This window comes from Solea senegalensis, linkage group LG9 (assembly GCF_019176455.1).
Source record: "Solea senegalensis isolate Sse05_10M linkage group LG9, IFAPA_SoseM_1, whole genome shotgun sequence".
Taxonomy (NCBI): Eukaryota; Metazoa; Chordata; class Actinopteri; order Pleuronectiformes; family Soleidae; genus Solea; species Solea senegalensis.
In genome coordinates, this window is record NC_058029.1 from 12,725,251 (window position 1) to 12,751,896 (window position 26,646).

Here is a 26,646-nt window from a genome sequence, read left to right on the forward strand (position 1 = left end):
AAACTCATTTTTGAAGGGATGAAACATTCTATTTAGATGAACGGGCGTGTGCATATGTGTCATTACTTTGATATCAACCGAACGCTGTTCCTCATTACCCTAATTAAAGCTCCTCGTGTGCCGCTGAGCATATTAGCACACTGATCTGCAGCAAACTACAGATTGTCTGGTTGATAATGTGGCTTTTCTTCCCCCTCAGTCTCCCTCTTATCCTGCTCTTAATGGTTATTATCAGAGAATCACATCCTCAGTCAATCATCATCAGAAGTTAAAAAGAAAAACAGAACGTGTCTGTCGATTCATGAATTGCATTTCACAAACAGGTGTGACATCGTGCAAGACCCAAGTTGAGCAAAATGTTCTCGTTGCTCTACTTGTGCATCATTTCCCTGCATATATAGGAAACATGTCAGACGTCTTGTGTTACTGCTGTGAAATTTGCAGCGATGACACATTTCACATCTCACACGCTCGGCAGCAACAGCAAGCTTTGATAATTTATTTTCTGCACTTTGAATTTCGGTCCATTTACTCATTTCAGGCCATAATTTCCAGCAAAATGTAAGAAAAATGCTTTCGGGCAGATTACTAAATCATGCCCTCAAAGCAACACAACAGGCATCGAGAATATGCCAGCTGAAATCAGCTCACAGTGGCAGCTAAGAAAATCCTTAACATTGATTGTACTTAAGATGAATAGATTGGAGCGATCACTTGTCCCTTCAGATATATATCTACTGGTTAAATTCCAACCAACCACACACGGAAAGCAACAATACGGATAAGCTTGAGCATAATCTGAGCCTTTATTCCCCCCGAGACCCTGTTACATCTATGATATATGGCATCTAGACTACATGAGAGGGCATCCCGCCCCTTCCTCCCCCCTTGCTAATGTACACAAACTGTACCTGCAGCCCATTACGGAGGCAGAGTAAGAGCCATTCTGTGTTTAATAGCTTCACATTTACACGTGTCATCTGGCTAAGTATTGTTAGTTTAAGCCGGTCGTTTCATAACTGCCTTTATGTAAAGGTGGTGCATTTGTGCGTGACTGTGTCTCTTTAAAGACTGGCGATAAAGGGCAGTGAAGGCGGCGCAGGTGTACCGGTCGCACTCCGACATGACTGATCTCCACAGGAAGAGAGTCTCGAGTCGGTGGAATCAAGAACAATAGAATTATAAAGAAGACACCGTTTACATTTCCCATCAGAAAAATTAGTAAGAGTGAGGTGTATGGTGTGAAATGGAGCTAAAAATAAATAAATAAATTACAACCACAATCTGTGTCTGCTTTTGTCCATTGCACACAAAGACCCTGACAACATCCTGAACTCCTGCAATGATACCCACAAACATTTTAACACATGCACACTCACAATGTATCAGTGCAAATACTAGTCTCTTACTCTAGTCTTAACCATCTCTTCCACTGCTTAGCCTAACCTAAACCAAATTGTAACCCTAACCCTAAAACCAAGTCTAAACCCTTAAAAAGAAAGAGAAGTACACCTCATATTTAAAGTCAGAGAGAGACAGAGGCAGATCAAACACTGTGTGGTCGATTAGGCTGATGTCAAGGGCCATATAGAGGTATAACTGAGATGTTTTATGGGGCCACACACACGCACTCTTGTACAGCATTTCAGAGAGGAACAATGCTTCCACTAGTTCCCTGACCCTAACCATAGCAACTAAATACCTATATCTAACACACTTACACGTTGAGTGTAAGGGAACAATGGCCCAAAACCTTTCACCCCAGATGGGACTCGAACCCACAATCCCTGGCTTAGGAGGCCAGTGCCTTATCCATTAGGCCACTGGGGCTCGACAGATCTAACCCTTAACCGAACACAGAACAAACCTAATTCTAACCCCAACCCTAAAACATACAAACAAGCACCCACACAAAACTGATCGTCTGGGACCGAGAGTGATTTAATGACAACAAGCTGCAGTGAGCAGGGGTCAGGCAGGAGAGTCAGTGTTCAGAGGCCACACACATGCAGACACATTACCTCACACTGGATACTAGCCCGCACTCACACACACACAGCAAAAGAAAGCAGATCAATTCAGTTCACACTCACATAGTCACTTGTGCACATTCACAAATACAAAGCTGACATACAGATACTGGTTTTTATTAATATATGGTTGTATATGCGAACACACACACACACACACACGCACGCAGACATGCGGCAAAGAGGGAACACTGGGGAAGGTAGGATCCAATTTGATTTGACCTTGACAGAGTAGAGGGAGGGAGAACTGCTGGGGGGGGGGGGTAAAGTGTAAGGAATGAAGTGATGGCATAAGCCAGATGCCTGTTGCAGATACTTGAGAGAAATTAGATGACCTTTAACTGATGGAGATAAATCAAAAGACAAGAGACAGAAGTGCAACAGCGGAACATCTGTACACATAAAACAACTTGACACATGTGCATGAAATTAAGTTAATCCAACATATATGTGCATGAGCAATTATTGTGTCATCATTTTTTACTGACAAGACTGGGAAGTTTGGATAATTTCTACAAAGAGGAGAACCATTTAAAGTAAAGCAACAGTTTCTCATGAGTATACATTTGCAGCAAAATGACAAAACTGACATCATTAACACTGGATGACACTTATATTTAGAACGATAAATTCAGCTATTTAAAATTTCAAATTAAAAATCACAAAGACACATTTCTTTAAAGTTTATTCTATTAAAGGGGAAATTTAGAACCAACACTGTTTACATTAACCAGTCTCATGCATGCATTTACCCTTGCAGATTAAAGAAAAAGAAAAGAGAGAAAAAAGTGCTAATCACAATAGATGTCGCGTATTACAACCAAATCGTAGATGTGCATAACAAACGGTTCCCGGCTTCTGTTTGTTTGTCTTGAGCGCATTCTTAAAAACATCAGACAGCTCCCAGATGTGAATGTGTGCAGCTCTGAGATCAGCAGATAAGTGGGTAATGTTGACAAGCTGCAAAAACATTCTGCACATGTCATCTGCGAATGTATCCCGCAGCGAGTTGGAAAGAGTACGATTTCCTAAACGAAAGCTGAAGAGATCCAACAATAAATGGACTAGATATTTTCAGGTTTTTTGTTGAATAACTGTTTATTTGACTAAACTCATTTCATTTCACCAGAATCTGTTAACTAATCCAGGTGGAATTCCACCTGTGTTTATTTGAAATCATAGTAAATTGGTTAAAATGATATTCACACACACACAGGTTCAACCACAGCCTTATCCTTTATTTTAACCTTCACAAGTTAATCCTAACCTGAACCTAACCATAATTCAAATGTTAGCCCTAAACTTAACCAGGTCCTCAGAAATGAGGTTCTGCCTGATTAGGAGCAGGACTACTGGTCTTGACAAGGTCAGTGTTTATGCCAGAAAAGGTCCTAAAGAGGTATCAAATACAAGAACACACACACACACACACACACACAATGGCTCTATTACATTATCTATCACTGATACTATGGAGTGGAATTGGTGTCTTTATTCTGCAAATGTCTCTCTCAAGCACACATGCAGAACTGACCTGCCAATGTTCTCCACCTGCAGCAGCCATCACGTTGGCAGTAACTGTTCTAAGTGACATTATGCTCAACTTGTGGTGGCGAGGTATGTATTAATAAAAGATAACAAGAAGCGAAAGTGTCTTCAGCGTGCAACCATAAGCAGAAAATAAAAGCAGCCCAGCGTCTCCTTGTAACTGTTTCTTTGTCCTCATTGCAAGGCAGCTTCTTTCAACATCATTGAACGTTATTGTCTTTTTGGTCAGTGGTTTAGTAACTTTTAGTTTGCTGTTGTATAGAGGAAACATTCTGAGCATGCAGATGCGAAAATGATAGCTAATTTTAGTTATATCCAACCTAAAGTGCTTTTCTATATGCTCATGATACAACAACTCCATGTTTGAGACGACACTTCCAATGTGTAGTAGGTTTAACCATTGTCTCCACGTTTTAACTGGATGTTTTGCTGTTTGCCTCCGGATGCATCATGCAGTCTGCGTTTGGTTCAAAGTGGAGCAGGCACTTCCTTACCTGCTCTTCCCACACCTCGTCCACACAGACGCATGATCTCTCTATTCTCACAACATCCCACTCCTTCACTTTTATCTCTGTTTCTCTCTCTCTGTATCTGATTTGCCGACAATACCATTTACCAAACACTGAAGCAAATCTGCCGAAGCCCTCACATTTACTATCACAGCAGATAAAGACAATGGTAGGCTCAGTAATTTGAGGAAAGGATAAATTGATCAGGCCTGAGTAATCCACTTTCTTCTTGATGGTAGAAAACTCAAATTCAAATGATTTGGTTATTAAAAACTGAGTGAACCAAGACGAAAATTCAGCTCGTTTTTTTTTTTCCACTCTCAGTAATCAGAGCATATCTGGTCTCATCAATCAAAACATGCATTATAAGCCGGGGGTGGCCAGTGATTGAACAGGTGGGGGGGTGGGGGGTTGGTGGAAGAGCCGTAGAGTGACAGAGTGGGAGTGAAAACGAGGGCTGAGTGAAGGGTGGGCCTCATGCCCTGAACTTGAACTTGGAGGTGGTGAGGTCGTAGAGAGGAGGAAAGGGTCAGGCGCGTAGCCTGTATGAGGAAAGGGGGGAGGAGAGAGCTGAGTGACACCAATATGTCCCTGCTCTAAGACAGATGTGGAAGGGGGGCGAGGACAAGCTGTCTTCTGAGGCAATCCCAGCATATTTCTGCTCTTTCACAAACTGTTCCAACGTAACATACATTTTGCCATGATGTGAAGGAAAAAGATGGGGTGGGGGGGATGGGGGGTGTATGGAGTTAGGGGGTAAAATAGGTCAACCTCACTGACGTCCTACCTTGGTCTGGAGATAGTGGGGGTAGTAGTAGGTGTAGTGGGGGTACATTTGCTGCTGCTCCAAACGTTTTCCCATGTAGCTGGAATCCAAATGAAGGTCCTGGAGGCTGGAGGTAGAAGCTCGCAGGTGGGATATGATCACTCCAAAGGGTCAGCCTGGATCCTTGAGACGACTGTTTCCAAGAGTCAAGGATGCAAAAAGAGAGAGAGAGAGAGAGAACGCTCTCTTACTGGAGTGTGCGTGTGTGGTAAACGCAAAAAAAGAGAGAGAAGGGATGGACAGAAGAACAGATAGTACTTGGGATATTAGTCTGTCTATTTGTCTGGGAGCTCACAGAGGGAACCTCACAAAAGCAGTCTTCCCCATGGGGTCTCGAAAAAGAGACGGAATCTTGAGTGGCAGCAGAAAAGGGAGATATGACAGGATAGTAGACTCAACACAAGAAACAATAGGGGAGGTTTATGAGCAGGATGGAGAGAGAGAGAGTTAAAGGAGAGGGAAGAAAAAGAGGACGGTGAGGAGGAGGAATAGACGGGGTTCAACTGCCGGTTCCTCTCCGATCTGAAAATCAGAATCACTTCTTCTCCGCTGCCCTGAACATGCCCTTTCAATTTGCTTTCCAGTCTGTCTCTCTCTGGTCTTTCTCTGTCTCTTTCTCTCTTCCCGTGTATCCGATTGCCAACCTCGTTCTTCCTCTCTCTCTCACACACACACGCACCAGACAGGACCCTGATCCCACGGGGAGCTTGGCTGTATCCTAGAGAACACACACCGTCCTCTGCTCTGAAAAGACAGTGAAATCAGCGATGAACTCACACATGGATGGAGGAGAGGAGGAGGAGAAGGAGGAGGAGAGAGGGTGGTCGGGAGCTGAAGCTGTGACTGCCTTTTTTTTTCTCTCTCTCTCACTCACTCGTACTCTCTAGCTCTTTTGTTAAGCTCTGGGGATAGATCGGTAGATATCGCTGGAGCCCAGTGTGGAGGATGACCAGAAAGGGAAAAAAAAGCCTTGGTTAAGAAAGTCCTCTTGCTCAGGAAGAAGCAGAGAGTCTTATCCAGACGCTCACACACTCACACAGAGGAAAATCCCTTCTGATCCACAAGGTGCCTCCTCCAACTCTCTCTTTTCTTTTCTTCTCTTCCCCTCTGCGATCCTTCTCTTTCTTCTCAAGCTCTCTCCCTGACGGCTTGCTTCCCACTGAGCTTGGCAGCCTTCACTATGTGTGTGTGTGTGTGCAGTGGCGGCAGTGGTTGTGGTATGTGTGTGGTATGTGTGACTGTGCATGTAACTGAGAGGGGAGTGTGTTTGTGTGGCTGTTGCCCGTCTGCTCCACTCTGCGTGCGGAGGCATAGAGGGGCTCGGCTTCAGCGCAGCGACGCTCCTCCCTCCCTCTCTCTTTTCCTCTGTCTGTCTGTGTCTCTCGCCCTCTGTGTTTTTCATGGAACTATAGAACAGTGGGAGTGGTTGGTCCTGCCTTCGATGGAGCCTCAGGGTGTGTGTGTGTGTGTGTGTGTGTAAGAGAGAGAGAGAGAGCAAAAGAGACAGAGATGGGCTGTTCTTGCTGAGAGGGAGGCGGAGGTGAGGAGGGAGTATAAAGAGCAAAAGGGGTAAAGGGTGAGAAGAGGATACAGAAGAAGAATTTTGACATAGAGTGGATTCCCTGCTGGGACTCTGTCGGCGCAGCATTGGCACATTTTCCATAATAAATGACTCCTGAAATGGAGCAGAATGTTCAATTTGACACGAGCTATTACTGTATTTAATGTCACTCACATACACAATGAGAGGAAACACAAGTACATGTATGAACACAGGTCTGAGTGAGCAGGCAAAAGTTGAGCCTGAATGCCTGAGTGCACACACAGATGCTTCATTCACACTTGCTCGGTGAAGGGGCCCAAGGGCCCAATGCAGAGTGTATGTAGCACTGTGGTTCGGCGGCACAGTGACCCACTGACACAGTGCTGCCTGTTCTGTGATGTAACCAGATTTAAGTAGCGCTCTTACATAAGCACAGTGAGCCATGCATGAAAAGGCTGCTCTGCCCTCTGACTGCAGCTGTGCGTGTGCGGGAAAAGAGACAAGGGTTGGCAGACAATGCAAGTTCACTGCAGTGGAAAAGGGGCACGAGACCTTCACCGAGGCTACGTCCATACTACTATGTTTGATTTGAAAACAGTTTTTTATTTTCAAATAACTATCTATCTGCGTCCAGACAAGCGATTCAGCGCCGTATAAAAAGGAAGCTGCATCCTACTAACACGCGTGGAAACTTACATCTCCTCTGCTTAGTGTCAGAACGTGCTGGTAATGTGACAATGGTTAAGGTACATTATTTAGAGGTGAAAGTGTAAGTGTTAACGACACTTTTCATTCACAGCTCATACTCAAGTCACAGCCAAGTGGCAAGTGGTTGCGACGTCACCTGTAAACTCTCATTTTGTAGCCCGCTGACCACTGCCATAACTGCAAATTCACAATGTCAACCCAGCTCTCATTGGACGATACCAGCGGTTGCCTCACTTTCTCGTCTACTTGCCTTCATTAAATCCTCAGGAAAATGTTTACTGACATTGTAAATCAAGTAAAAATGTAGGCTTATTTTTCCACAGACTTCTCTTCACAAACAGCACAGACACCCCCTTGTGGCTATTTAGTATATTTTTTACTTCTGGGTTGGCTTCCTCCAGCAAATGGGCAGAGGAAGGTCAGTTTCTCCTCCGTTTCCAGGGATTGAAAATGCTGAGGTAGTGTGGATACTTGGAGCAGGCATTTTAGCATTTTTAAATGGAAAAAAAAGAGTGGGAGCGCTCGTTCTTGTGGGCATTTCTTTGGGCTATTGTGTGAGAGGTTTTTTTTGTCACCATTCCCGTCTGTATATTTCTGTCAACCTACACAATACACACTAATGATATGTTAAGCTCAGAGGCAAACTTGACAACAAAACATCCTTTAGTGCACTGTACAGAGACAACAGATTGTCACATGATGAGGATGTCTTTAAAAAAAGTGATTCTGACATTCGTCAGCTCCAGTTGATCAACAACTGAACCATATGAAATGTTTGCTTGGATTACAACAAGGCAGATTAACTTAATTAAATCACCAGCAGACACAAACATCCTCACTGAATACTTACTGGTGTAAATTGTACACAAACACCCAGAGCTGTGAGCATATATACTGAGAAGTGGGTAAACAGTGCTGTGATGTTGTAGTTCCCCGCAACACACCGGTCACACCATACTTTGCCACGGGCATTATTGCGTCTCCAGTTAATCAATAAAATTTGACTTGACTCTGGCTTTGTCTAAACTCAGCAGTGTTGTGTGGCGGCAGCTCACTGTGTCACTGTACAGTAGTGACCCCTCACGAGAATGACTTTTTTTTTTTTTTTTTTATCTGTTTCGCCTCGTTAGCCACGTGACAAATTGAGTTTATTTATCACGTGAACTGAGCCAAGTGTGTTGTGAAGACAGCATAAATGATGCGGTGTAATTTGTACACAGTTATCATTTTTAGTTATGCACTACTACTCGATCTTTGTAATTGTCTTTTTGAGTAAATACCGATTATGTTATTTAAAGTGCTGTGCTGCTTAATACTTTTTCTTTGTTGTGTCCTGTTAATTACTGCCGTGGTCACATTTTCCCATGGGGATAATTAAAGCTGCTCTAGTCAGATATTATACTCTCTACTCTATTGTTGTTTGCTGTGTATTAACCTTGGATTGTGCTGATGTAGTACCAGTGGCTTTTACATAGATTTTTAAAGCCATCTGATGAACCTTGTAATAGCATGTTTTATGATTGTAATTATGAGGAACAGCAGTGGCAGACATTTCCTACCACCCAGAGGAGAGCAGGCAGGAAGTTAGTCATCAGGTAAATGGCTGTTCGTCCTGTATCGGATATGGCGGAGTCAAAGCCTCACTTGTAAATGAAAGGCAAGAAATGACAGCCAACCATATTAAATCAGGTTGAAGCCATCTGCTGACAAGATAACTTATAGTGCATGACATAAAATATGGTCTAGGACTTAAAGGGATAAAGGCTCCTGCTTCTACACAGACACCCACTGTACGATGAGCAGCATTAAATATTAGATATGGATTTAGTAAGAAATAATGTAATGTGAAACAGCTAACAATCTCGCAATTCTCGCCGCGGGATCATTTTGTACATTTTCTGACGCAGGTCGCCGTATTTTAAACAGCAGTAAGGGGCATTTCTTTTCACCGTCAACCAAAGCATTGTTACACTCTCTCTTGTGGAAACGTCTGCAGAGAAGAAACTGTCGTCTTGCGTGGTTTCACAACACCAGAGCTCGTCATGTGAAAGTGTCGCTGGAAGCGGCTCACGTCCACCCAGGGAGCTTGGTGAAACTTGCCAAGTTGTGTCCGGTGTGTTGTGAAACCACACAAGACGTCTTTTCTATCTTCTCTGCGGACGTTTCCGCAAGAGATAAAGTGTCGCACACCTCCGAGTGTCCACGCACACAAAAATAATAGACGCGATGTGTGCATTGACCTTGAATGTAAAGTTGTCACTCGGTAAATTCGGGTCACGTCCGCTGTGAACACAAATGTATTTACTACATTACAAAACACCAGCCATATCCTTGACCACTAACAATAAACCACTATCTAGGTTAAGATTATATCCGTTAGTTTTCAACTGTTTTACTGCCCTGAATTTTAATCAAAGCAGCATGTACTTAAATAAGTAAAATATACAGCATATCATATATTATGAATAGAAACACGTGTATTATGTGTGGGGTGAAACTTAATGGACTACATAAAACCTTTTGAGAACATGTAACATTCAAGTCATGATCCACACTCGGCTAGATTGCAGCGGAGTCACTGCATGAGCTCATCTTGCAGTCATTTCAGCCTGAACTTCACAATGAACTATAAAAGCATGTTGCATGGAAAGCGGGCTGCATTGATTGTACTGAACTTGCAGTGCAATGTGCAGCCGTGAATCTTTGCAGTCAGAAGGGATGTACATGCATCGAGCTAAGCAGCTTGATGGAGGATGGTTATACATACATTCATTCATTCATTCAATAGCACGCGGACTGCCAAACGACAGAGGGACACAGGGAGATTAGTTTGTGTGTGTGTGTGTCTGTCTGCTATATATAAGTTGCACACCAGCAAAAGTTTTTTTATGAAAAATTAAGATTCTGCTGACACTGCAGTTTATGGAAACAAAGAGAGAGAATTGATTCTTCCAAAAGCACAGTACAATCCTATTATGAGAGGTACAATCTTTACATCTCTTTCTCTATTCTCTGCTGCCACAATAAAGCTTCCTCAATAGCAGCAAGGTAGTCATGGTGGTGGTAAATACACACTTGTTAATTGTATTAATTTTGTAGAAAAGACACATCTATTACACATCTTAAGCACAATCTAATTGTCTGGTTGTTGGGTTTTGTTTTTTTTTTAAAGACAAAATATGTTGAATGCTGCATCTGCACCTTTTTTTGGTGCATGAGGGCCTTTTTTTTTGGCAGAGATGCTGTTTCCCATGTCTAGTGTTTGACAAAAAACAGACAAAAACTGACAGCTGGAGCAAAATATCAAAGTGTTGCCATTGACACTGTGGGTTCTTACAGTCCCCGGGCATCAAAGCAGTTTTCAAATGGAACAGGAAAGGCCATGCTGTGACTCTCATGTGTTTCTCTCATCGCTGACCACCAGATGTATAACAAACACCGAGCCAGAAACAAAAAGCCTCACATCTTAGCTCAGATACAGCTGGGAAAACAGACGAGGTCATAATGATGATAGGCCTACTCTACAGAAGCTGCTCCAGTCGCTCCACAGAAAACACGAGCCAGGGTATCATCACACATGCGCACGCACACACACACGCGCACACACAGTGTGGTATTTGCACACAGCAGATTTACAGAGGTAAATGGACTATTACATCCAATTGCCACACACAGCATGAGGGAATTTGTCTCTTTATGAGTCTCCTGAGATACAAACGCAGAGACTGCAGACAATGTAGAATAACTGGTGTTGGTTTTGGGGAAACTGAATAAAAACACTTTAAGTTTTAAACATTGAAAAATAGAGCCACTATAGCATCAACATAACATCCAAGAAGATAGTTTAGTGATTGATTGATTTAGTGATGTTTTAATGCCTGGTTCCTCGTGTCCACATGTGAAAACATGACTGAGCCCCACATTGCTCCCAAAGAGTGCTTGTGTTAGAGAAAACAAAATAAGTGTATTAAAATGTTATTCCTTTCTGTATCTTACCCAACACAGAGGACAGGCAATAACCAGGCCAATGATTTCTTATGACTCTCAGAGGACTGATACAATCTGCGAGGCAAGAAGTCACCAAGTCGGCCAAAAACACATCAGTCAGCTAAAGAACACATGACACAGACTCTCAAAAACGAGGTGTAAAAACATGCAGTTTGAAATGTTTGTGAATCTCGTCTGTGGGGCATCACTAGAACAGACGCCGTCTGTCATAACCAAGTGGCAACAGGTCCTGATGTCGCCCATGAGAATCGGAACTGGTGCCATGTTGACTTTTTAAAACAAGTTCAGAGGCATCACCGGTAGCCAGCCTCATATTGGCTGATACCAGCTGTCAGTGACACTGGTGTCCACTCATATGTGATGTACTTTATCAACTATTTTCCTCTGATGGGAAAGATCATTTATAAAATGTTCATCATGTTCTATAGACCCAAAACCAGACCATTACCAACCATGTCCATAGATTTCTGTTCAAATGAGGTACTTATTTCAACCAGCTGAGTGGTCATTCAATATATTTTTACCTCCTGATTAGCTTCACCTGCAAATTTAAGGCTACTTAATTCAATATATTCTCATTTCCTGTTTGCCTTCAGGAGGAACCCAAAGACAAGACTTAATCCATGTTTTAGATACAGTCTAAGGTCACAATTCACAATCAATAATTGAAATATTTCAGGATGTGAACGTTTAACTGACCGTCCACTGGCTTTGTGTGTATGTCTTGTCCCTGATAATCCACGCGGAGCATGTCTGTGCAGTACAAGTCGCCGTGGACCTCATGATGCACCCACACTAAACGCCACCACACGATTCTTCATTTGCCTCTCTTTATCATTTGACATAAAACAACTGCAATGTTATATATGACATCTCCACCACCGTAGAAAAAACAAGCATCATCACATTCTTTCAAAGTGTCGGCTTTTATGATATCTTTACTTTCTGCTACATTTAGTTTGGACAAAGCAGTGTCGAATCACCATGCGTGAACAATGTAATCAACACAACGTCTAGTAATCGGGTTCTGAAAACTAATTTCAGTTTAAGTTATTGTCCAATCTCTATATTGCAGTTTCTATTAGCACTGAATTTCCCTTGGTGAAAGACTTCTGCCAGCTCTGTTCAAAATGTCTGTCTGGAGAAATATCAGATAATGAGGAGGGTGCAGCTCAATGAATCCGACAACAGGCGTAATGTTTTTTTTAATATTCAGGTCATGCTCATATGTATCTGTTGAAAAAAAAAAAATAAAAAATCAAATATAAACCCATGAAACAGCATCATCAGAGACAAGATGCCAGTGTGATATTGGCTTATAATATCAAAAAGTGATTAGTAGTGGGAAAAAAAAATAAAGGCTGCCAGCTGGCTCAGGATACCCTTCCCTTGTAGAGTTTAGCCGTTAGATTTTCATAAAACATTTTATTGAAATGGACAGTTAGACCAACCTCACACAGGACACCAAACACAGGAGACACAAGAGAAAAGAGATAGAGAAAATGTCCTTTCTTGCTCTGCAGAGATTTAGATTTAGAGGTGATTTCACTGTGGCAAATGTCACTTTAAAGCTCAAAACAAAATAAAGAGGAGCAGCAATACTGGAGAATTCCAATCAAGTCTATAATGGGCATCATCAATAACTGGATAAATGACAGAAGGGGAACATGTTGATGTTTCAATCAGTGAGAGAGGCGGGCAAGATGGGCCCGATATTAAGTTCCACAAAGTGAGAAACACGCTAAACTATCTCTGTAGCATGTAGCCATATGAAAAATCACTTCAAACCAATAACCCCTTGTACAACACTGTACGCTTCATTACATGACTAAATCAAAATGGTGACAAATCACCTTAGGCCCTGTGCAAATCCCACTCCTCCTATCCTCCTTTTCTGCTCCTCCATCCCTCCCCCTCTCACGCTCCTTTCCACCCAACAGCAAGCTGCGTCGCATTTTAATACAAATCATGATTTTATTAAAAAAAGAAACAGCACATCAGTGGATTCATTTGAACAATTATGCAAATTAGACAGGAGATGAAGCTTTTATTAATGTTAGAGAAGTGTTGCATCAGATAGCGCTGAAGTTCATTAAGTTACTCTCGTTGAAGATGAATACAGTCTGATTAGTTTGATATCGCCATGGTGTGTATCACATTGTCATATATATTTGCCGTCAGTGCAAAAATAACTGCCCATGGATCTTCTGCTCCTGCAAAATAAGGAGCAGGGTATATTTCACAGCTAAAATGTAAAATCTGGATTAATAACCCAGATGCCCGCATTGTTTTCCGTCACATTGTTTTTCATTACTAAGGCCGATATGGTTTTGCAGAGTTTGTTTGGTGCCATTACTTTTTTTTGTTATTGATCAATTATGCATTTTTCCATTTTGACTCGTATACTTCTTTCAAATTAGATCCACAGTTGCAAACCTCATGTCATTTTCCCCTCGCGCACTCCACTTCTCCCTCTTTCACTCTTGCAGGTACGGGCCTGGGAGGTGGGGGACCGTGACTGACTGACTAAGGCCGACGCCTGCTGTGGCTCTGAGGGGTAATTAATTTCAGCAAACGACCGCCACGTCTGTCAGCTTTTATAAACGAGTGTTTACGCGCTATGGACAATTTAACCACTCCACTGAGCCCGCCTTGACAGAGATGAGTAGAGAGATGTGGGGGTAAAGGCAAGGAGAGAGAGACATAGATGGGGGAGCTGTGCTGCCAGGTGACTGATGGGAGATTTAATCAATAGAGTAAGCACATTTACTCTCATGATGCACATCCAGTATTCATAGTGTTAATCCTCCCGACGCCTACGCTGTTGCTCATGACAAAAAATTATAATGCATGAAGGATTTCACTACATCTCATCAGGCTTTATCAAAGGTCAGTATCATTACTGTTAATTATCATGGATTAAACATCATCAGGTTACTCTCGACAAATAATTTACTGTAGCTTAATTCAATATCCAAACTCCTGCAAAAAGCCTCTATGATGTTTCTCTTCTTGTTACCGTCACTGAAAGCATTTGGAAGAACAACACCCCACACCCTGAAAAAGGAGGTTAAATCAGCACAATGCTTTGCTGACCCTGAGTGTATTATTGAAAATATTTTCTCTGGCTGCGATTGTTACATTATGCCACATTACGTGTGGTCATCATTCACTGTACTCGTGTAGATCCAGACATGTGATGACATCTCTTTAAGTTCAAGGAAAACAGTTCAGTCTTTCCCCACATGAATCTTTCATCCCTTTGCCTCTGATAACACACCACGCCTAAAAACACTGAGCTGCATAGACAAGAACTAGGTTGTGAGGCTATGTTAGCATGGCAAACTGAACACAACACCGACATTAAATGAATCAACAATAACTTTTAATTGTTAATTAAGCATCTGACGTGTTCAAGTAGGACAACCTGAATAAACTACCTGCTCTATGACATTCTACAAACCAAAAATGTAATTAAAAAATAGTAGATTAATCAGAATTGTAGATAGTGATGCTTGCAGAGGGCCACACGGTTGGTGTAGTGATTAGCACTCTTGCCTTTGCAGCAAGAAAACCAGAGTTCATGACCTGGTCGGATCTAGAGCCTTTCTGCATGGAGTTTGCACGTTCTCCCCATGTGTGCGTGGGTTTTCTGCGGGTTCTCCGGCTTGATCCCACAGTCCGAAAACATGCATTATGGGGATTAAGTAAATTGGATAAATCGTCTGTAAGTGTTAGAGTAGATGGTTGTTTGTCTATGTATGTGGCCCTGTGATGGACTGGCGACATGTCCAGGGTGTACTCTGCCTATCGCCCCTATGTCAGCTGAGGATAAAGCGGTAGAAGATGGATAGATGGATGCTGGCAGATTAGAAAGGTTACATTACCAAATATTATATATTATAATAATAATAATCATCATAATCATAATAGTAACAAAACATTGAGTGCATTACCAGAATCACTTCACCCTCATCTCAATACGTACCCTGCCCTTCAAAACTCTGACTGGTAAAAAAAAAAAAAAGATCCACTGACTCATTTTAACTAACCAGCATGTAACATTCACATTTTCTCTTCTCAGAATTTCCAGAAAAACCCAGAAAGTGCAGCTGCTCGGCACTCAGTCAGCCGGGTCTTGGGAAAACCATTCTGTTTGCCTCGAACACTATTGGGTTGCCAGACTATTAGCAGTGCAGCTCTACTCTGCTTTGTTCCACCTGCCAAAGCAAGTTACATGGCTCACCTCAAAGTCAGTGTTTTCACAGCTAGACATACATTACTGTGTGACATCAAGCCCAGGGGCTTACAGATCTGCTGGCTTGTATGACAGCAGCCTTTATGGGTTTTGCGGGAATGTATGACAGCACTCTGCCTGCTCCAATACTTGGCAGGGATAACGATACTATACCACAATGTAGAACAGACCAGTGCAGCCATATGAAAGGCCTCCAGCAGTAAGTATCCATAGCTACAGCAGGCAGAGGGGATTGTTTACTCTTGGAGAATGAGTGATTCTCTACATATATGCTGAGCAATCATTTTGGCACACGTGCTATGTGCCTGGATGTGTGCATATTTCCTTTATAAATGGAGCACCTCATAATAAGACTGTGATGGTGCCTGCGAGTATGGCCCACTGCACCACCCCTCACTCGCCCATTTACCTCCTCCAAATATACATTATTGTGCAAAAGTCTTAGACCACCACTAAATGTGTTGTTTTCTTTTAGCATTGCCATAATGACCATACGGTATATCCATCAATCTTGTACCGCTTTATCCTCCACATGAGGGTCATGGGGGGGGCTGTGCCAATCTCAGGTAGCTGAGATTTAACCATGCGACCCACGATAGGTGAGGTACACCCTGGACAGTTCGCCAGTCCATCACATCCACTCTCATGGTCAATTTATTGTGTCTGATTTACCTAATACCCAAATGTGCATGTCTTTGGACTGTGGGAGGAAACTGGAGAACCTGGAGAAAACCCCCCACACACACTGGGAGAACATGCAAACTCCATGCAGAAAGGCCCTTATTCTGACCGTGTCGCAAACCCGGGTTTTCTTGCTGCAAAGGCAGGAGTGCTAACCACAACCAGGAAACAGGGTAAACATGTATGCTGTTTTCATAACAACTTTTTCCAGAAAAGTACCTGAAACTGAAGGGCTGAACAATCTGACTATTGGACCCAGAAGATTCTTGGAGGATAACTCAAATACGTCCAGTCGCCTACACCTGCCTAGCCTTACACTTGAACAATAGCAAAAACCTGGTTCTCTTAAAACTGGAACCGAATTAGGGTTAATCTGTGTTTGTCCTACAATTTCTTGTCAACAAATATCTGCTGTGAAAAAAGCTATATTACACCAAGATATGCTGAACCATCACAGACACATGTTGTATGAGTTAAACTCATTGACAGTTTGCTAATACAGTACAAGATCAACTGTCACATCATCCCAATCCAAATGCCAGTGATCACAGAATTACAGACATAACAACAAAGCTGGTGGTGCCTTGAGACTTCACCACAGCACCATACTATGTACTTGCCGTCAACCTAATGCCAAGGCTACGCACACACATTCAGAAGATACGCTTTCCTAGTCAGTGTAATCAGGGCAGTGTAATGTATTTACCTCTCCGAGGTACCACAGTTTGATTAAGGAGCAGCCATCTGGCAGAGGAGAGGAGAGGAGAGGAGAGGAGAGGAGAGGAGAGGATGACAGCAATTTCTACTTTAATGAACAAAATCAAACCCTTCATCGTGATCTTTATGCCCTCACAGACATGTCTGCACTACAATCAATCAGTAGAATTGCAGCTCAACCTCTACAACAAACTACATCCGACATAAAATCGACCATTAACAACCGCAGCATCTGCCCCATATCACCATCACACAGACATAAACCACTGGTGTCTAAACAAAACTACTTGCTGGCATCACCATACTTTCAGAGTCAAATGTTTTTTGGGGTTTTTTTTTACTCTTTCTATGGCTTTCTTTTCTTCTCTCTGCCAGTAATTAGCTGGCTGGGAAAATGCTGCATGCCACTATATCAACAAGTAAGGCTGAGCATGACTAAGGCTCAGATTTAATATTTAAAGGCAACCACCCCCACTGACAATTAACGGACATGCACTGATTTATGCAACCGCTCTACAGAAGTAGATACAATGGCACAAAGTTCCATGTTGCTGTTGCTGTATCTTATCACGCAAAAAGCATGAACAAAACCAAAATATTTAAATATTCAACGTAACATATTATTAGGTGTTAGGGGTTAAAGAGAGTCTTCATTAGTATCAAGGACAAATTACAAACTGAGCTACATGAATATATTGATGGTGAACAACAATGTCATGTAGAACTGGGACTATTACTAGTATTGTGATATTGTATGGATTATACTATAAAACTGCTTACCATGAGTAAAAATAGCAGTGTTTTCATACATGTGAGAATGTAAGATTGTGTGTGCATTTAAAATATTTGAATAGATTAGGTGTTTGTGCGTTGTCCCGTATATTTGCCAGCGAGTAGGAGTTCATAGAAGTATGGTGTACCTATCTTAAGCATATTTTCTTTTTGAATTTTAAAAATGTGCACTTGCAACACTAATCCCCCCCAAAAAATACAGCACTGTCTTGTAGGATAGACTGCCTGTCTATCCCCCCCCCCCAATCCCTGTTGTACCTGACAGACCTGTAGAGAAGCTCACCCTCAGCCATTACTCTACCACATACTTCCTGCACCATTAAACTCAACAAGCTTAACTCAGTGGCCTTCATTCCTCACTGCGACGGTTTCTGCTTCATACACCGGTGGCTTTTAGGAGAGGGGCAATTTGAGTGTGTGCTGGGTGGGGGGGCACCATCTCCCTTGTTAACACAATATATGTCATGCATTGCCCTTGTTAACTTTAAAAGAAAAATGTGTGAAAACAATAATTTACCTTGTCCCTGTTGCTGAATATAAAGATAGTACTCACTGGGGGCTGATGCAAGGATCTAAGATCTGCAGTAAAAAGGAACCATTAAGTTATACTGTCCTTGTCCTGCTGTGGCATTTAATTGCCCAGCTTTAATGTGCGACAAGGAAGCGACATTGCACGTACAGTCTGGTAATGTGCAGAGCTCCGAACTGAGTCAGCAACTATTGATTACAGGAGGAAGCGTTTGGGAAGATAATCTGTTCAGTGTAATCAGTGTAGCAGGGAATAATTCCCACTATGTACGGCAGTGGCAGATGGTGAGATTTATTTTTTATTTTTTTTTGGGGAGGGGGGCATATGCAAAATTCAGTTTTCAAATGCGCAGCAATCATGTATCGCCAGTAAGACGTGCCAAAGCAGCCAACTGATGCATTACACCAGGGTTTCTCTCTATTAATTCGGAATGGCTGTCTGTCTGAAGCCTGTAAAGTGAACTATGTGGTTAATAGACAAACATGGCAGGCCACTTTCTAAGGGCACCAGTGTGTGCGGTGCTGACTTTGGCCGTGTTTGAATGAGAAATGTCAGAGATACTGGTAGAAGTGCGACAGATGTATTGCTAAACGAACCACTTCCACCACTTCTCCATCCATCCACATGAGGGTCGCTGGTGCCAATCCCAGTGACATAGGGTGAAAATGTGGGCTACACCCTGGACAGGTCGCCAGTCCATCACAGAGACAAAAAACAATCCACTCTCACACTCATCATGTGACATCAATTTAGAGTGTCCAATTTGCATAATCCCCAAATCTGCATGTTTTTGGACAGTGGGATGGAACTGGAGAACCCGGAGAAAGCCCACGAACACGGACAGAACAGGCAAACTTCATGCCGCTGCCAAGGAAAGAGTGCTAACCACCAACTGTGTGGCCCTCCACCACGTCTCCTTAAAGGAGACAGATGCCACCCCTATGGTGACATCTGTCTACTATGGTTACCACAGCAACCATAGTAGTGAACACCAGTGTGTCAAGTGTTGACTTTGACTTTGTTAAGAAATAAGAAATGCAAGAGATGTCTGTTTGTCAGTTTCAGCCAAGCACTTTAAACACCCATGAATAGTGAAAATGCACACAAACGGAGCAGTTGGCAGCCAAGTTTCAGCACCTAGGGAGAAGTTGGAGGATTAGTGCAAGAGTACTTCACTTAAGCTATGGATGCTGGGTAGGGGGATGTAGTTATGTGATTGGTTTATATCACCCACAAAAGAAAAGTTTTGTGTGCAGAAAACTAGAGAACCAAACTAATTCTAATAGTGAAACAAAAAAAAGAAAAGAATCAGTTTTTGCTGTGAGGGCAGCCCAATACAAGAGTCTATAGCTCAGCATCTCTCAAGTAATAATGTGAGCTGAAATTCAGGAAATGTGTATCTAGGACACATCATAAATATTTCATGGCACATTATGAATGGAGTCTTTGTTTAATTACACTTGGAGAGTTGTCCCCTTTAGCCACTTCTGTCACTTTAGCATGAAAAAATACAATCCTTTCCACTTTAATTATAAAAGTTCTTGGGGCCAGTATGCTATGTTATAATGCCTTTATCAACTTTAATATGAGCATAAACTATACTATCTGGCAGCGGAGGCAGATACTTGATTTTAAGATCTATTTTAACACATTATCTCTGATTTGAATGTTTGAAATGGGATTTTCACTGCAGGATAATAAACAAAGAAACACACAAAGCCACATTCTTGAGATTACTACCAGTATGAAACGTAATTAAACTGTCTTTATTACGACACTTAAAACTGCGTGTGCTGTAACAATTTGATGGCGAAAACATTTAAACCACATTCAGATTTTTATGGAGTCTTTTCACATTAGCGTTTAAATGTGTATTTGACTCTCAATTGTTACATAAATACAAACAATACATTATTATAGTCGCATTTTCCCCTCAGTTAAATGTGACCAAATTAGATTACATCTTTTTTTTTAAAGTTAATTAAATTTGAATTAAGTCTGTAGAGTCATTAGAATTGCTGGCATTATATCAGTTTTTACTTTAACTACTTTATTTTTGCATCTTTGGTTCAAACTCAGAGTTCAACTTTGTCTTTGAACTTCTGAATAAAACACACTTATTGGTTATGTGCGTGCAGCACCACTCGCTGAGCTACAGCCGATGATAATGCTGTGCTGTGTCAATCATAATTAATTGCAACAACCTGACGGAGAGCTTTTTATTCTTTTCTTTTTACAAAATATCTAGGAGACTCTAGGAGACAAAAGCCATGTCTGTCTTCCTTCCTTCCTTCCTTCCTTCCTTCCTTCCTTCCTTCCTTCCTTCCTTCCTTCCTTCCTTCCTTCCTTCCTTCCTTCCTTCCTTCCTTCCTTCCTCCCTTCCTCCCTTCCTTCCTTGTCGACCCACAGTGTAACGCAACGCAGAGGAAATACTGGACACGGCTCTAATGGCTTTCATCTTTACACGCTAGAAACAACTTCCTGTATTTTCAATGGACACACTAATTAGCATGGGCAGATAAAAACATGCACTTTGCTCGGACAAGAGACAAGCAGATAATTTGCACACCATTGCACCAGCTCAAACACACACAATCAATTCTCCATAGGTCTCAATCCCACAGAGAAATAGGACCACGGTTGATAGGCAGTGCCTAAATTCAATTATCTTTGTTCCACACACACACACACGCACAAGTGAAGACACAGAACACAACTGTAACTTATTACCAGTTCATCAGCAGACTGAGGCCCTGCTGCTGTGCTTTCTTTCTAAAACTATGTAGACTTCTTCCTCCACTGCACTTCACATAAATATACATCAAATAAAACCCTGCTGGGACATAGAGACAATGATGGAAATTAAATGCTTCATTAGGAAGACGTTATGGTGTTTGTTGTGTCAAACATCGCATGAATACAGATTCAAATTGGGCTCAAATGATCACTTGGACTCGATGACGAACTGATTCGATGGTGGTCAAAGCTCAAGGTCACTGTGGAGTCCAACCTTTTTTTTCCCTGGTGAAAGAAAAATATTTTCAAATTTGGCAAATTTGGAGTCATGAATTGATTGCTTGGATTTCAGTGAACAAAGTCACCGTGGTCTCACAAAACATGTTTTTTGTTTGGCCTTTTAAGACCATATGTGCATGTTATACAAGTCTGGAATACAAATGCATGGAGTAGACTGAAACTGTTGGTCAGCAGAAGTTCAATAATCTAATAATCCTGTTGGTTTTAACATTAAAAAAGCACAAAGATCTTATAATGTCATCAACCATTTCATCTATAAAGTCATACACTGAAGCTTTCAATATATATGGCAACACAAGGTGGTCAATATTTACATGATAAGGTTCCACTGACAGGTGATTAATGACCATATTCAATCATTAAATCTGTAACTACACTGTGTCACCGCAGGTCATATGAGTGCTGTGTGAGAGGAGAGCTGGATCTGTACCAACAGTAAATGTCAACCAGTGATAATATCTTGGGCTGCATTAGCTCTCTGGAGAATTTCCGACTCCCGGAGGATTACAAAATATGCACAAGCCAAGTTAATTTGTGTCACCAAATAAAACTTTACTGGACTTCTGACCAATGTGAGGAGATGATGGCAGATTTATAGTTTGTGGGAGGATTAAGTAAGTAAGTCATTTGTATTTATAAAGCACATTTAAAACACAGTTGTCACTGAGCAAAGTGCTGTAAGGAAGGAAGGAAAAAGTAGGTAGGTATAGTTATCTATTTATATAGTTTTCTCATATATGCTTGGATGTGAAGTGTGAGGTAGTAATATGCAACTTCACCCCAGATGACACTAACTCCTACACACAGGTCCTTATTCAGACCATCGTCTAGTGGTGAGTAAACAGGGGGAAATTAATATTTAACTATTATATATATATGTATATATAATATTATATTTATCTTTAATATTAACATTGTTAAGACGTGTCAATTGGTTTCGTCTGTAACCGGTCGATCACCCCACACAACTGGTCATCTCCAAGCTACAAAGTGTTGAATTAAATTGAATTCCCAGCATCTCTACAGATGTTCCAGCTGCTTTCACCAACACCATCCCATCACCCCAACAACATCCGTGGGGCTCACATCTGCAGCAGCTCAGTGGGGATAATGTTAATAAATCTAAGTGTCACATGATTGAAGGGGAATTCATTTGACAGAAAGATGGAGGAGAGAGCAAGATGTTGAGAGCAAACAATACAACCAGTAAAGGTCTAAATGATCACATATGCTGGAAGAAACATCAGAAACTACTGTATCTCACTTACAAACCTCTCTCTCTTTCTCTCTCCCCGTCTCCCCGTCTTTGCGCCTAAAGCATGTGTCATCACTTCAGCTATGTCTGCAACAACTTCCATGGAAATCACTAAAATCCAAATGTGGTAATTGAGTCAGTAAGTGCAAGTATCATCATTAATGTGAGGTGTGACTCATCTTCCGTCTTTGCCATGCATCTGCGCATTTTTACAAGCTTGCTAGTTAATGTCAGTCGGCTGACTCACTCTGCTCTCTTCCCACTGCTGCATCCTTTTTACCAGAAAAATGAAGACGCTCCTCAGAAAGGTTTCGCATGATGAACCACTGAAATTAACCAACAGAGATCCTAGAGTGCAAGATTGTGTAAACCCATTGACTTGGATGAAGGAGGTTTATATGTACTGCACATGCAGTTACCCATACCTTACTGTGGCCTTTCTCCCTGGTTGTGCCCTCTGAGACTTAGCAAACAACGACAGAGGAAAGAATCCTGTTAACACCGCCACACGATTGCCCAGTGCACAGGAATAGTCACATGAGATACATTTTGAGGTGCGTTTTAATGGATATTAAGAATATTTCTGATTCAATTGGAAAAATAGTCGTATGGATGTAGCCTGAGGCAACCACTGGGCTGTGACTGGACCTTGACTCCATTTCTCTCTCATCTACTGGACTAACACTGATGTGCGTTGCGTGTGTGTTCATGTATAGGTGTCTCCCCCCAGGGATTAATAAAGTATTCTGATTCTGAAGTGAGGATATTTTGGGAAAGGGAGGACAGTTTGCTTGGTCACCCATTAAAAGAGCTTTTTGAGAGTTAAGGCCTGGAGTTAAGGGGCTAGGGAATGCATTATGTCAATGAGTGTCCTCACTATGAATGATGCACAAAACATGTTTGTGTACCACAAAATGTACAAAACTATCTTTGTGGGGACATTTTGTCCTGGCCCCACAACTTTAAAAGGCTTTTTCAGGGTTAAGACCTAAATTTAAAGTGAGGATTAGGTTAGGGTGAGGGTAAGTGTTGCCGTTGTCGTTGTCGGCCAGGTCAGGCATGGGTTTCAACTGAAAACAGTACCTTTACTTGGTAAAGTGACCGATGGCCACGTCACCGTGTCAGAAACACTGTTCGCAAGTGAGTAACACTTTTCTGTCGCCCCAATCAGCTGAGTTGACTGTTGTGGGTCTAGTTCCACCTGTACCATACCTTACTATTACTCTGGTACCTCATGTGAAGGGTACCAAATACTGGAACAGTTGGGGACAGTCATTTTGGTACGATTCCTAATGGAAAAAATACACCGTAACTAACCGTTACAGAAACACACCATAACCTTTCCAAATTGTACTGTATCAAACCGAACTGTACCGTGATGGAAACACAGCTCTAGCTGTGATGATTAAAGATAGGGTAAAGGGCTAGGGAAGGCATTATGTTAATGATGCGTCCACAATTTTGTGTGTGTGTATAAATATAAAGATAAATAGTGAGAGGGCTAAGCAATAGTTTGCAATTTTGGCTTGCTTTACTGGGTTGCATGTTTTGTGATGACATGACTAATATTATAATCAACAGTGTTCCAGCTTCTATTCAGATTAAACACCAGTGTGTATTTCCCACTTCTCCCCAGTGTTAATGTTTCACCAATTACTGCCCCCATTTCAACTAACTGAGGCAAAGACAAATAAAGGACATCATGTAACATAAGGGAGAGAAGGAAACAAGTACAAACCGAGAGAGAGCGAGAGAGAGCGAGAGAGAGAGAGAGAGAGAGAAGGAGAGGGAGCCTGATGGACCCACAGCAAGAGCTAAAGCAAGGTTAGGAAAGAGATGAAAGATAATATATTAGAGAGTAGGCTGGAAGTGAAAAGACGAGAAGGAGGGTGACGTGTTGGGTGTGATGGATGGAGTTTAAAAAGAAAGAGGAGAAGAGGGAGATATTTGCGTTCTCCACCAACTACCTCTCTGTCAGACACTCAGCTGTGCTGCAGAGGTAGGCGGCTGGTGAGCGGAGTGTGTGCATGTGTTCCATCGAGAGTGTGTGTGTGTGCGTGCGTGTGTACCATGAGTGTAGGGACCAGTGGGGGGGTTGACAGATTATCTGTCGAGTAGCAGGCTGGAGGGTTTCCTCTCTCTCTCGCTCTCTTTCTCTTCCTCTCTCTCGTCTCATTTTCCTCACGCACTCTCTTGCTCCACTCTGCGTTGCTCAAGGTCACTGCAACACTGCAAAAGTTTGGAAAGTACAGGATATCAGGAGCTCAAGGGTGAGTCAGCACTTTTCTACTCCTCTGCTCGTCTCTTAGCTGCCACACTGGCACAATAAATCCCACCACAGAGACTAATATATTTCACTTGTAGTGTTGGTGGAATAATGCATAAAAATTATTCTTTATGATAATTAAATGTAAACGTCGTCACGACTTCGCAGAAGCTTTGGGCTTTTTATGTCATATCACATTTTACGTTATCGGGCTTGAACGTGATGGTTTTGAGGAGGACTTCTGCTTTCAGGGAAATTAAGTTTATACTGTTCTATCACAACCATCAGTTTTATGACAGAGCTGAAGTCATTTATTGTGTGAGTGTGTTCTTTGCTTGAGCTTGCTTGGATTTTTGGATGGAAGAAAAAAATCAGGTGTCCAAAATTAGTTCTAGGAGCAGGCACATTTCTGACAATATTTACTCTAACCTGACCCCACTTCCTTCCAGTTGTGTCTGCCCTGCAGTAGAGGGGGTGCCAACAAATAGACAAAATACCCCAGGAGTGAAGCTGCAGCAGCCCCAAAGGCACAGAGCCAACGAATAGCGTGACATGTAGAATATGTAATATGTTATTCTCAATTCACTGTATTTGTAGTGTTGACAGACGTCTTCTCTCATACAACAAATGCTGCTCGTCCGGCATTGTTTGCATTCATGGCTTTTGTGTCTAAGTAACGTGAACTTGTAAACCCACCCACCTACCTACAGTTATGTTACATATAAATTATAAGAGACCAGAGTCCAGACGTTTCCAACAAACCCTTCAGGCCCACATAAGAGTGAGCTACATAACCACGAAAAAAATGATGCAAGTCTGATAAAACTTTCATCAATATTTAGGATGTCATGTTTTATTCTTGTTTGTTGGGTCATTCTCTGATTACCTGTGGTCACAATAAGGTCATGATCAACAATTCTCCAAAAGAACAGAGTCCAACCAATTATTATATCCAATGACACATTCCCATGACTCCTTTTCCCCCTTTACTTGTCCTTGATTTTCATATTTTTCTCTCTGTACACGCACACTTCCTCTGCCTCCCTCAATTACGCCGTCTCTCTCTCTCTCTGTCTGTCTCTCTGTCTCTCTCTCTGTGTAGTCCCGCCAGCCACTGTGGGTTTTCTGGGATTCCTGTGCCTGAGTCATCTTGTGCTCCATATCATCCATAATATCATCTTCCCAAAAGTCTACTCAACTGGCTTTGGATAAAGGGAGTTTGTGTCAACATGTGTCTGTGTGTGCGCACACAAGACAGAGAGAGCGAGGAGGGAGAAAAAGAGGGGGGGAGGAAGAGTGAGAGATCTTTCACATCTAGCTCTTACTGAATTTGGCAAAACAGCATAAAATCCCTCATCTCACCCCGACACCCCAAATTCCACTCTCTCATGTTGCAGTTCAGTCCAAATTCCTTTCTGTTTTTGTTTGAACCTTTGTGTAATTCATCAATCTCAGCTAAGAGCAGGTATTTTTGACATCAGCTTCCCACTGTGGTCCTGACACAAGGGAAAAGACTGTTCATAACTCCCCACAAACCCCAATTTCATGGACCTTAAACCAGGTCCAGAGTCACAATTTCACCACAGTCTCCACACCACAGCAACAGCAAAGCTTTTTTATTCGCCCACCTAATTCATAGTTTCCTTTCCACCAGATCCCACACAATAAAAAGACGTATTTAGTATTAAAGTTATTGATTGTACTGGGTAGCTAAGTACGTGACTAAATAAAAGTCCATTCAGCTTTGCTGGGGCCAGATATGCCCTACACAAGACTGTTTTGTTCTCGCAGAGAGGGAGTTTCTACAACAGCCTTTGTCCCAGTGTTAACCCCAGTTTCTAAACACTGCACACATCCCATGACCATCTCTCCTCACCCCAATTCCCTCAGACCCTTCTCACATCCTATTCAGAACTCTAAACCCCATCCTCCCCAGCGTC

The 26,646-nt window shown here is 42.1% G+C and overlaps 1 protein-coding gene and 1 non-coding gene across 6 annotated transcripts in view; both read right to left on the minus strand.

Moving 5' to 3' along the window:
* The window catches only part of LOC122774399 (RNA-binding motif, single-stranded-interacting protein 3-like), a 101,037-nt gene extending 94,845 nt beyond the window's left edge, over nucleotides 1-6,192 (minus strand). The window contains exons 1-2 of one of the 5 annotated variants that reach the window (XM_044033620.1): nucleotides 5,950-6,191; nucleotides 4,875-5,046 (exon numbers count right to left, since the gene is read on the minus strand). In XM_044033620.1, coding sequence (XP_043889555.1) covers nucleotides 4,875-4,949 — 75 coding nt within the window. In that variant the 5' untranslated portion in view covers nucleotides 4,950-5,046; nucleotides 5,950-6,191. Of the gene's footprint in view, nucleotides 1-4,874 lie in introns of all 5 variants that reach the window. The other 4 variants (XM_044033618.1, XM_044033622.1, XM_044033621.1 and 1 more) reach the window with 4 other exon arrangements.
* Nucleotides 1,758-1,830, minus strand: trnar-ccu. The gene has a single exon. It is a non-coding gene; the product is annotated as a tRNA-Arg (tRNA).
* Nucleotides 6,193-26,646: the final 20,454 nt, after the last annotated feature.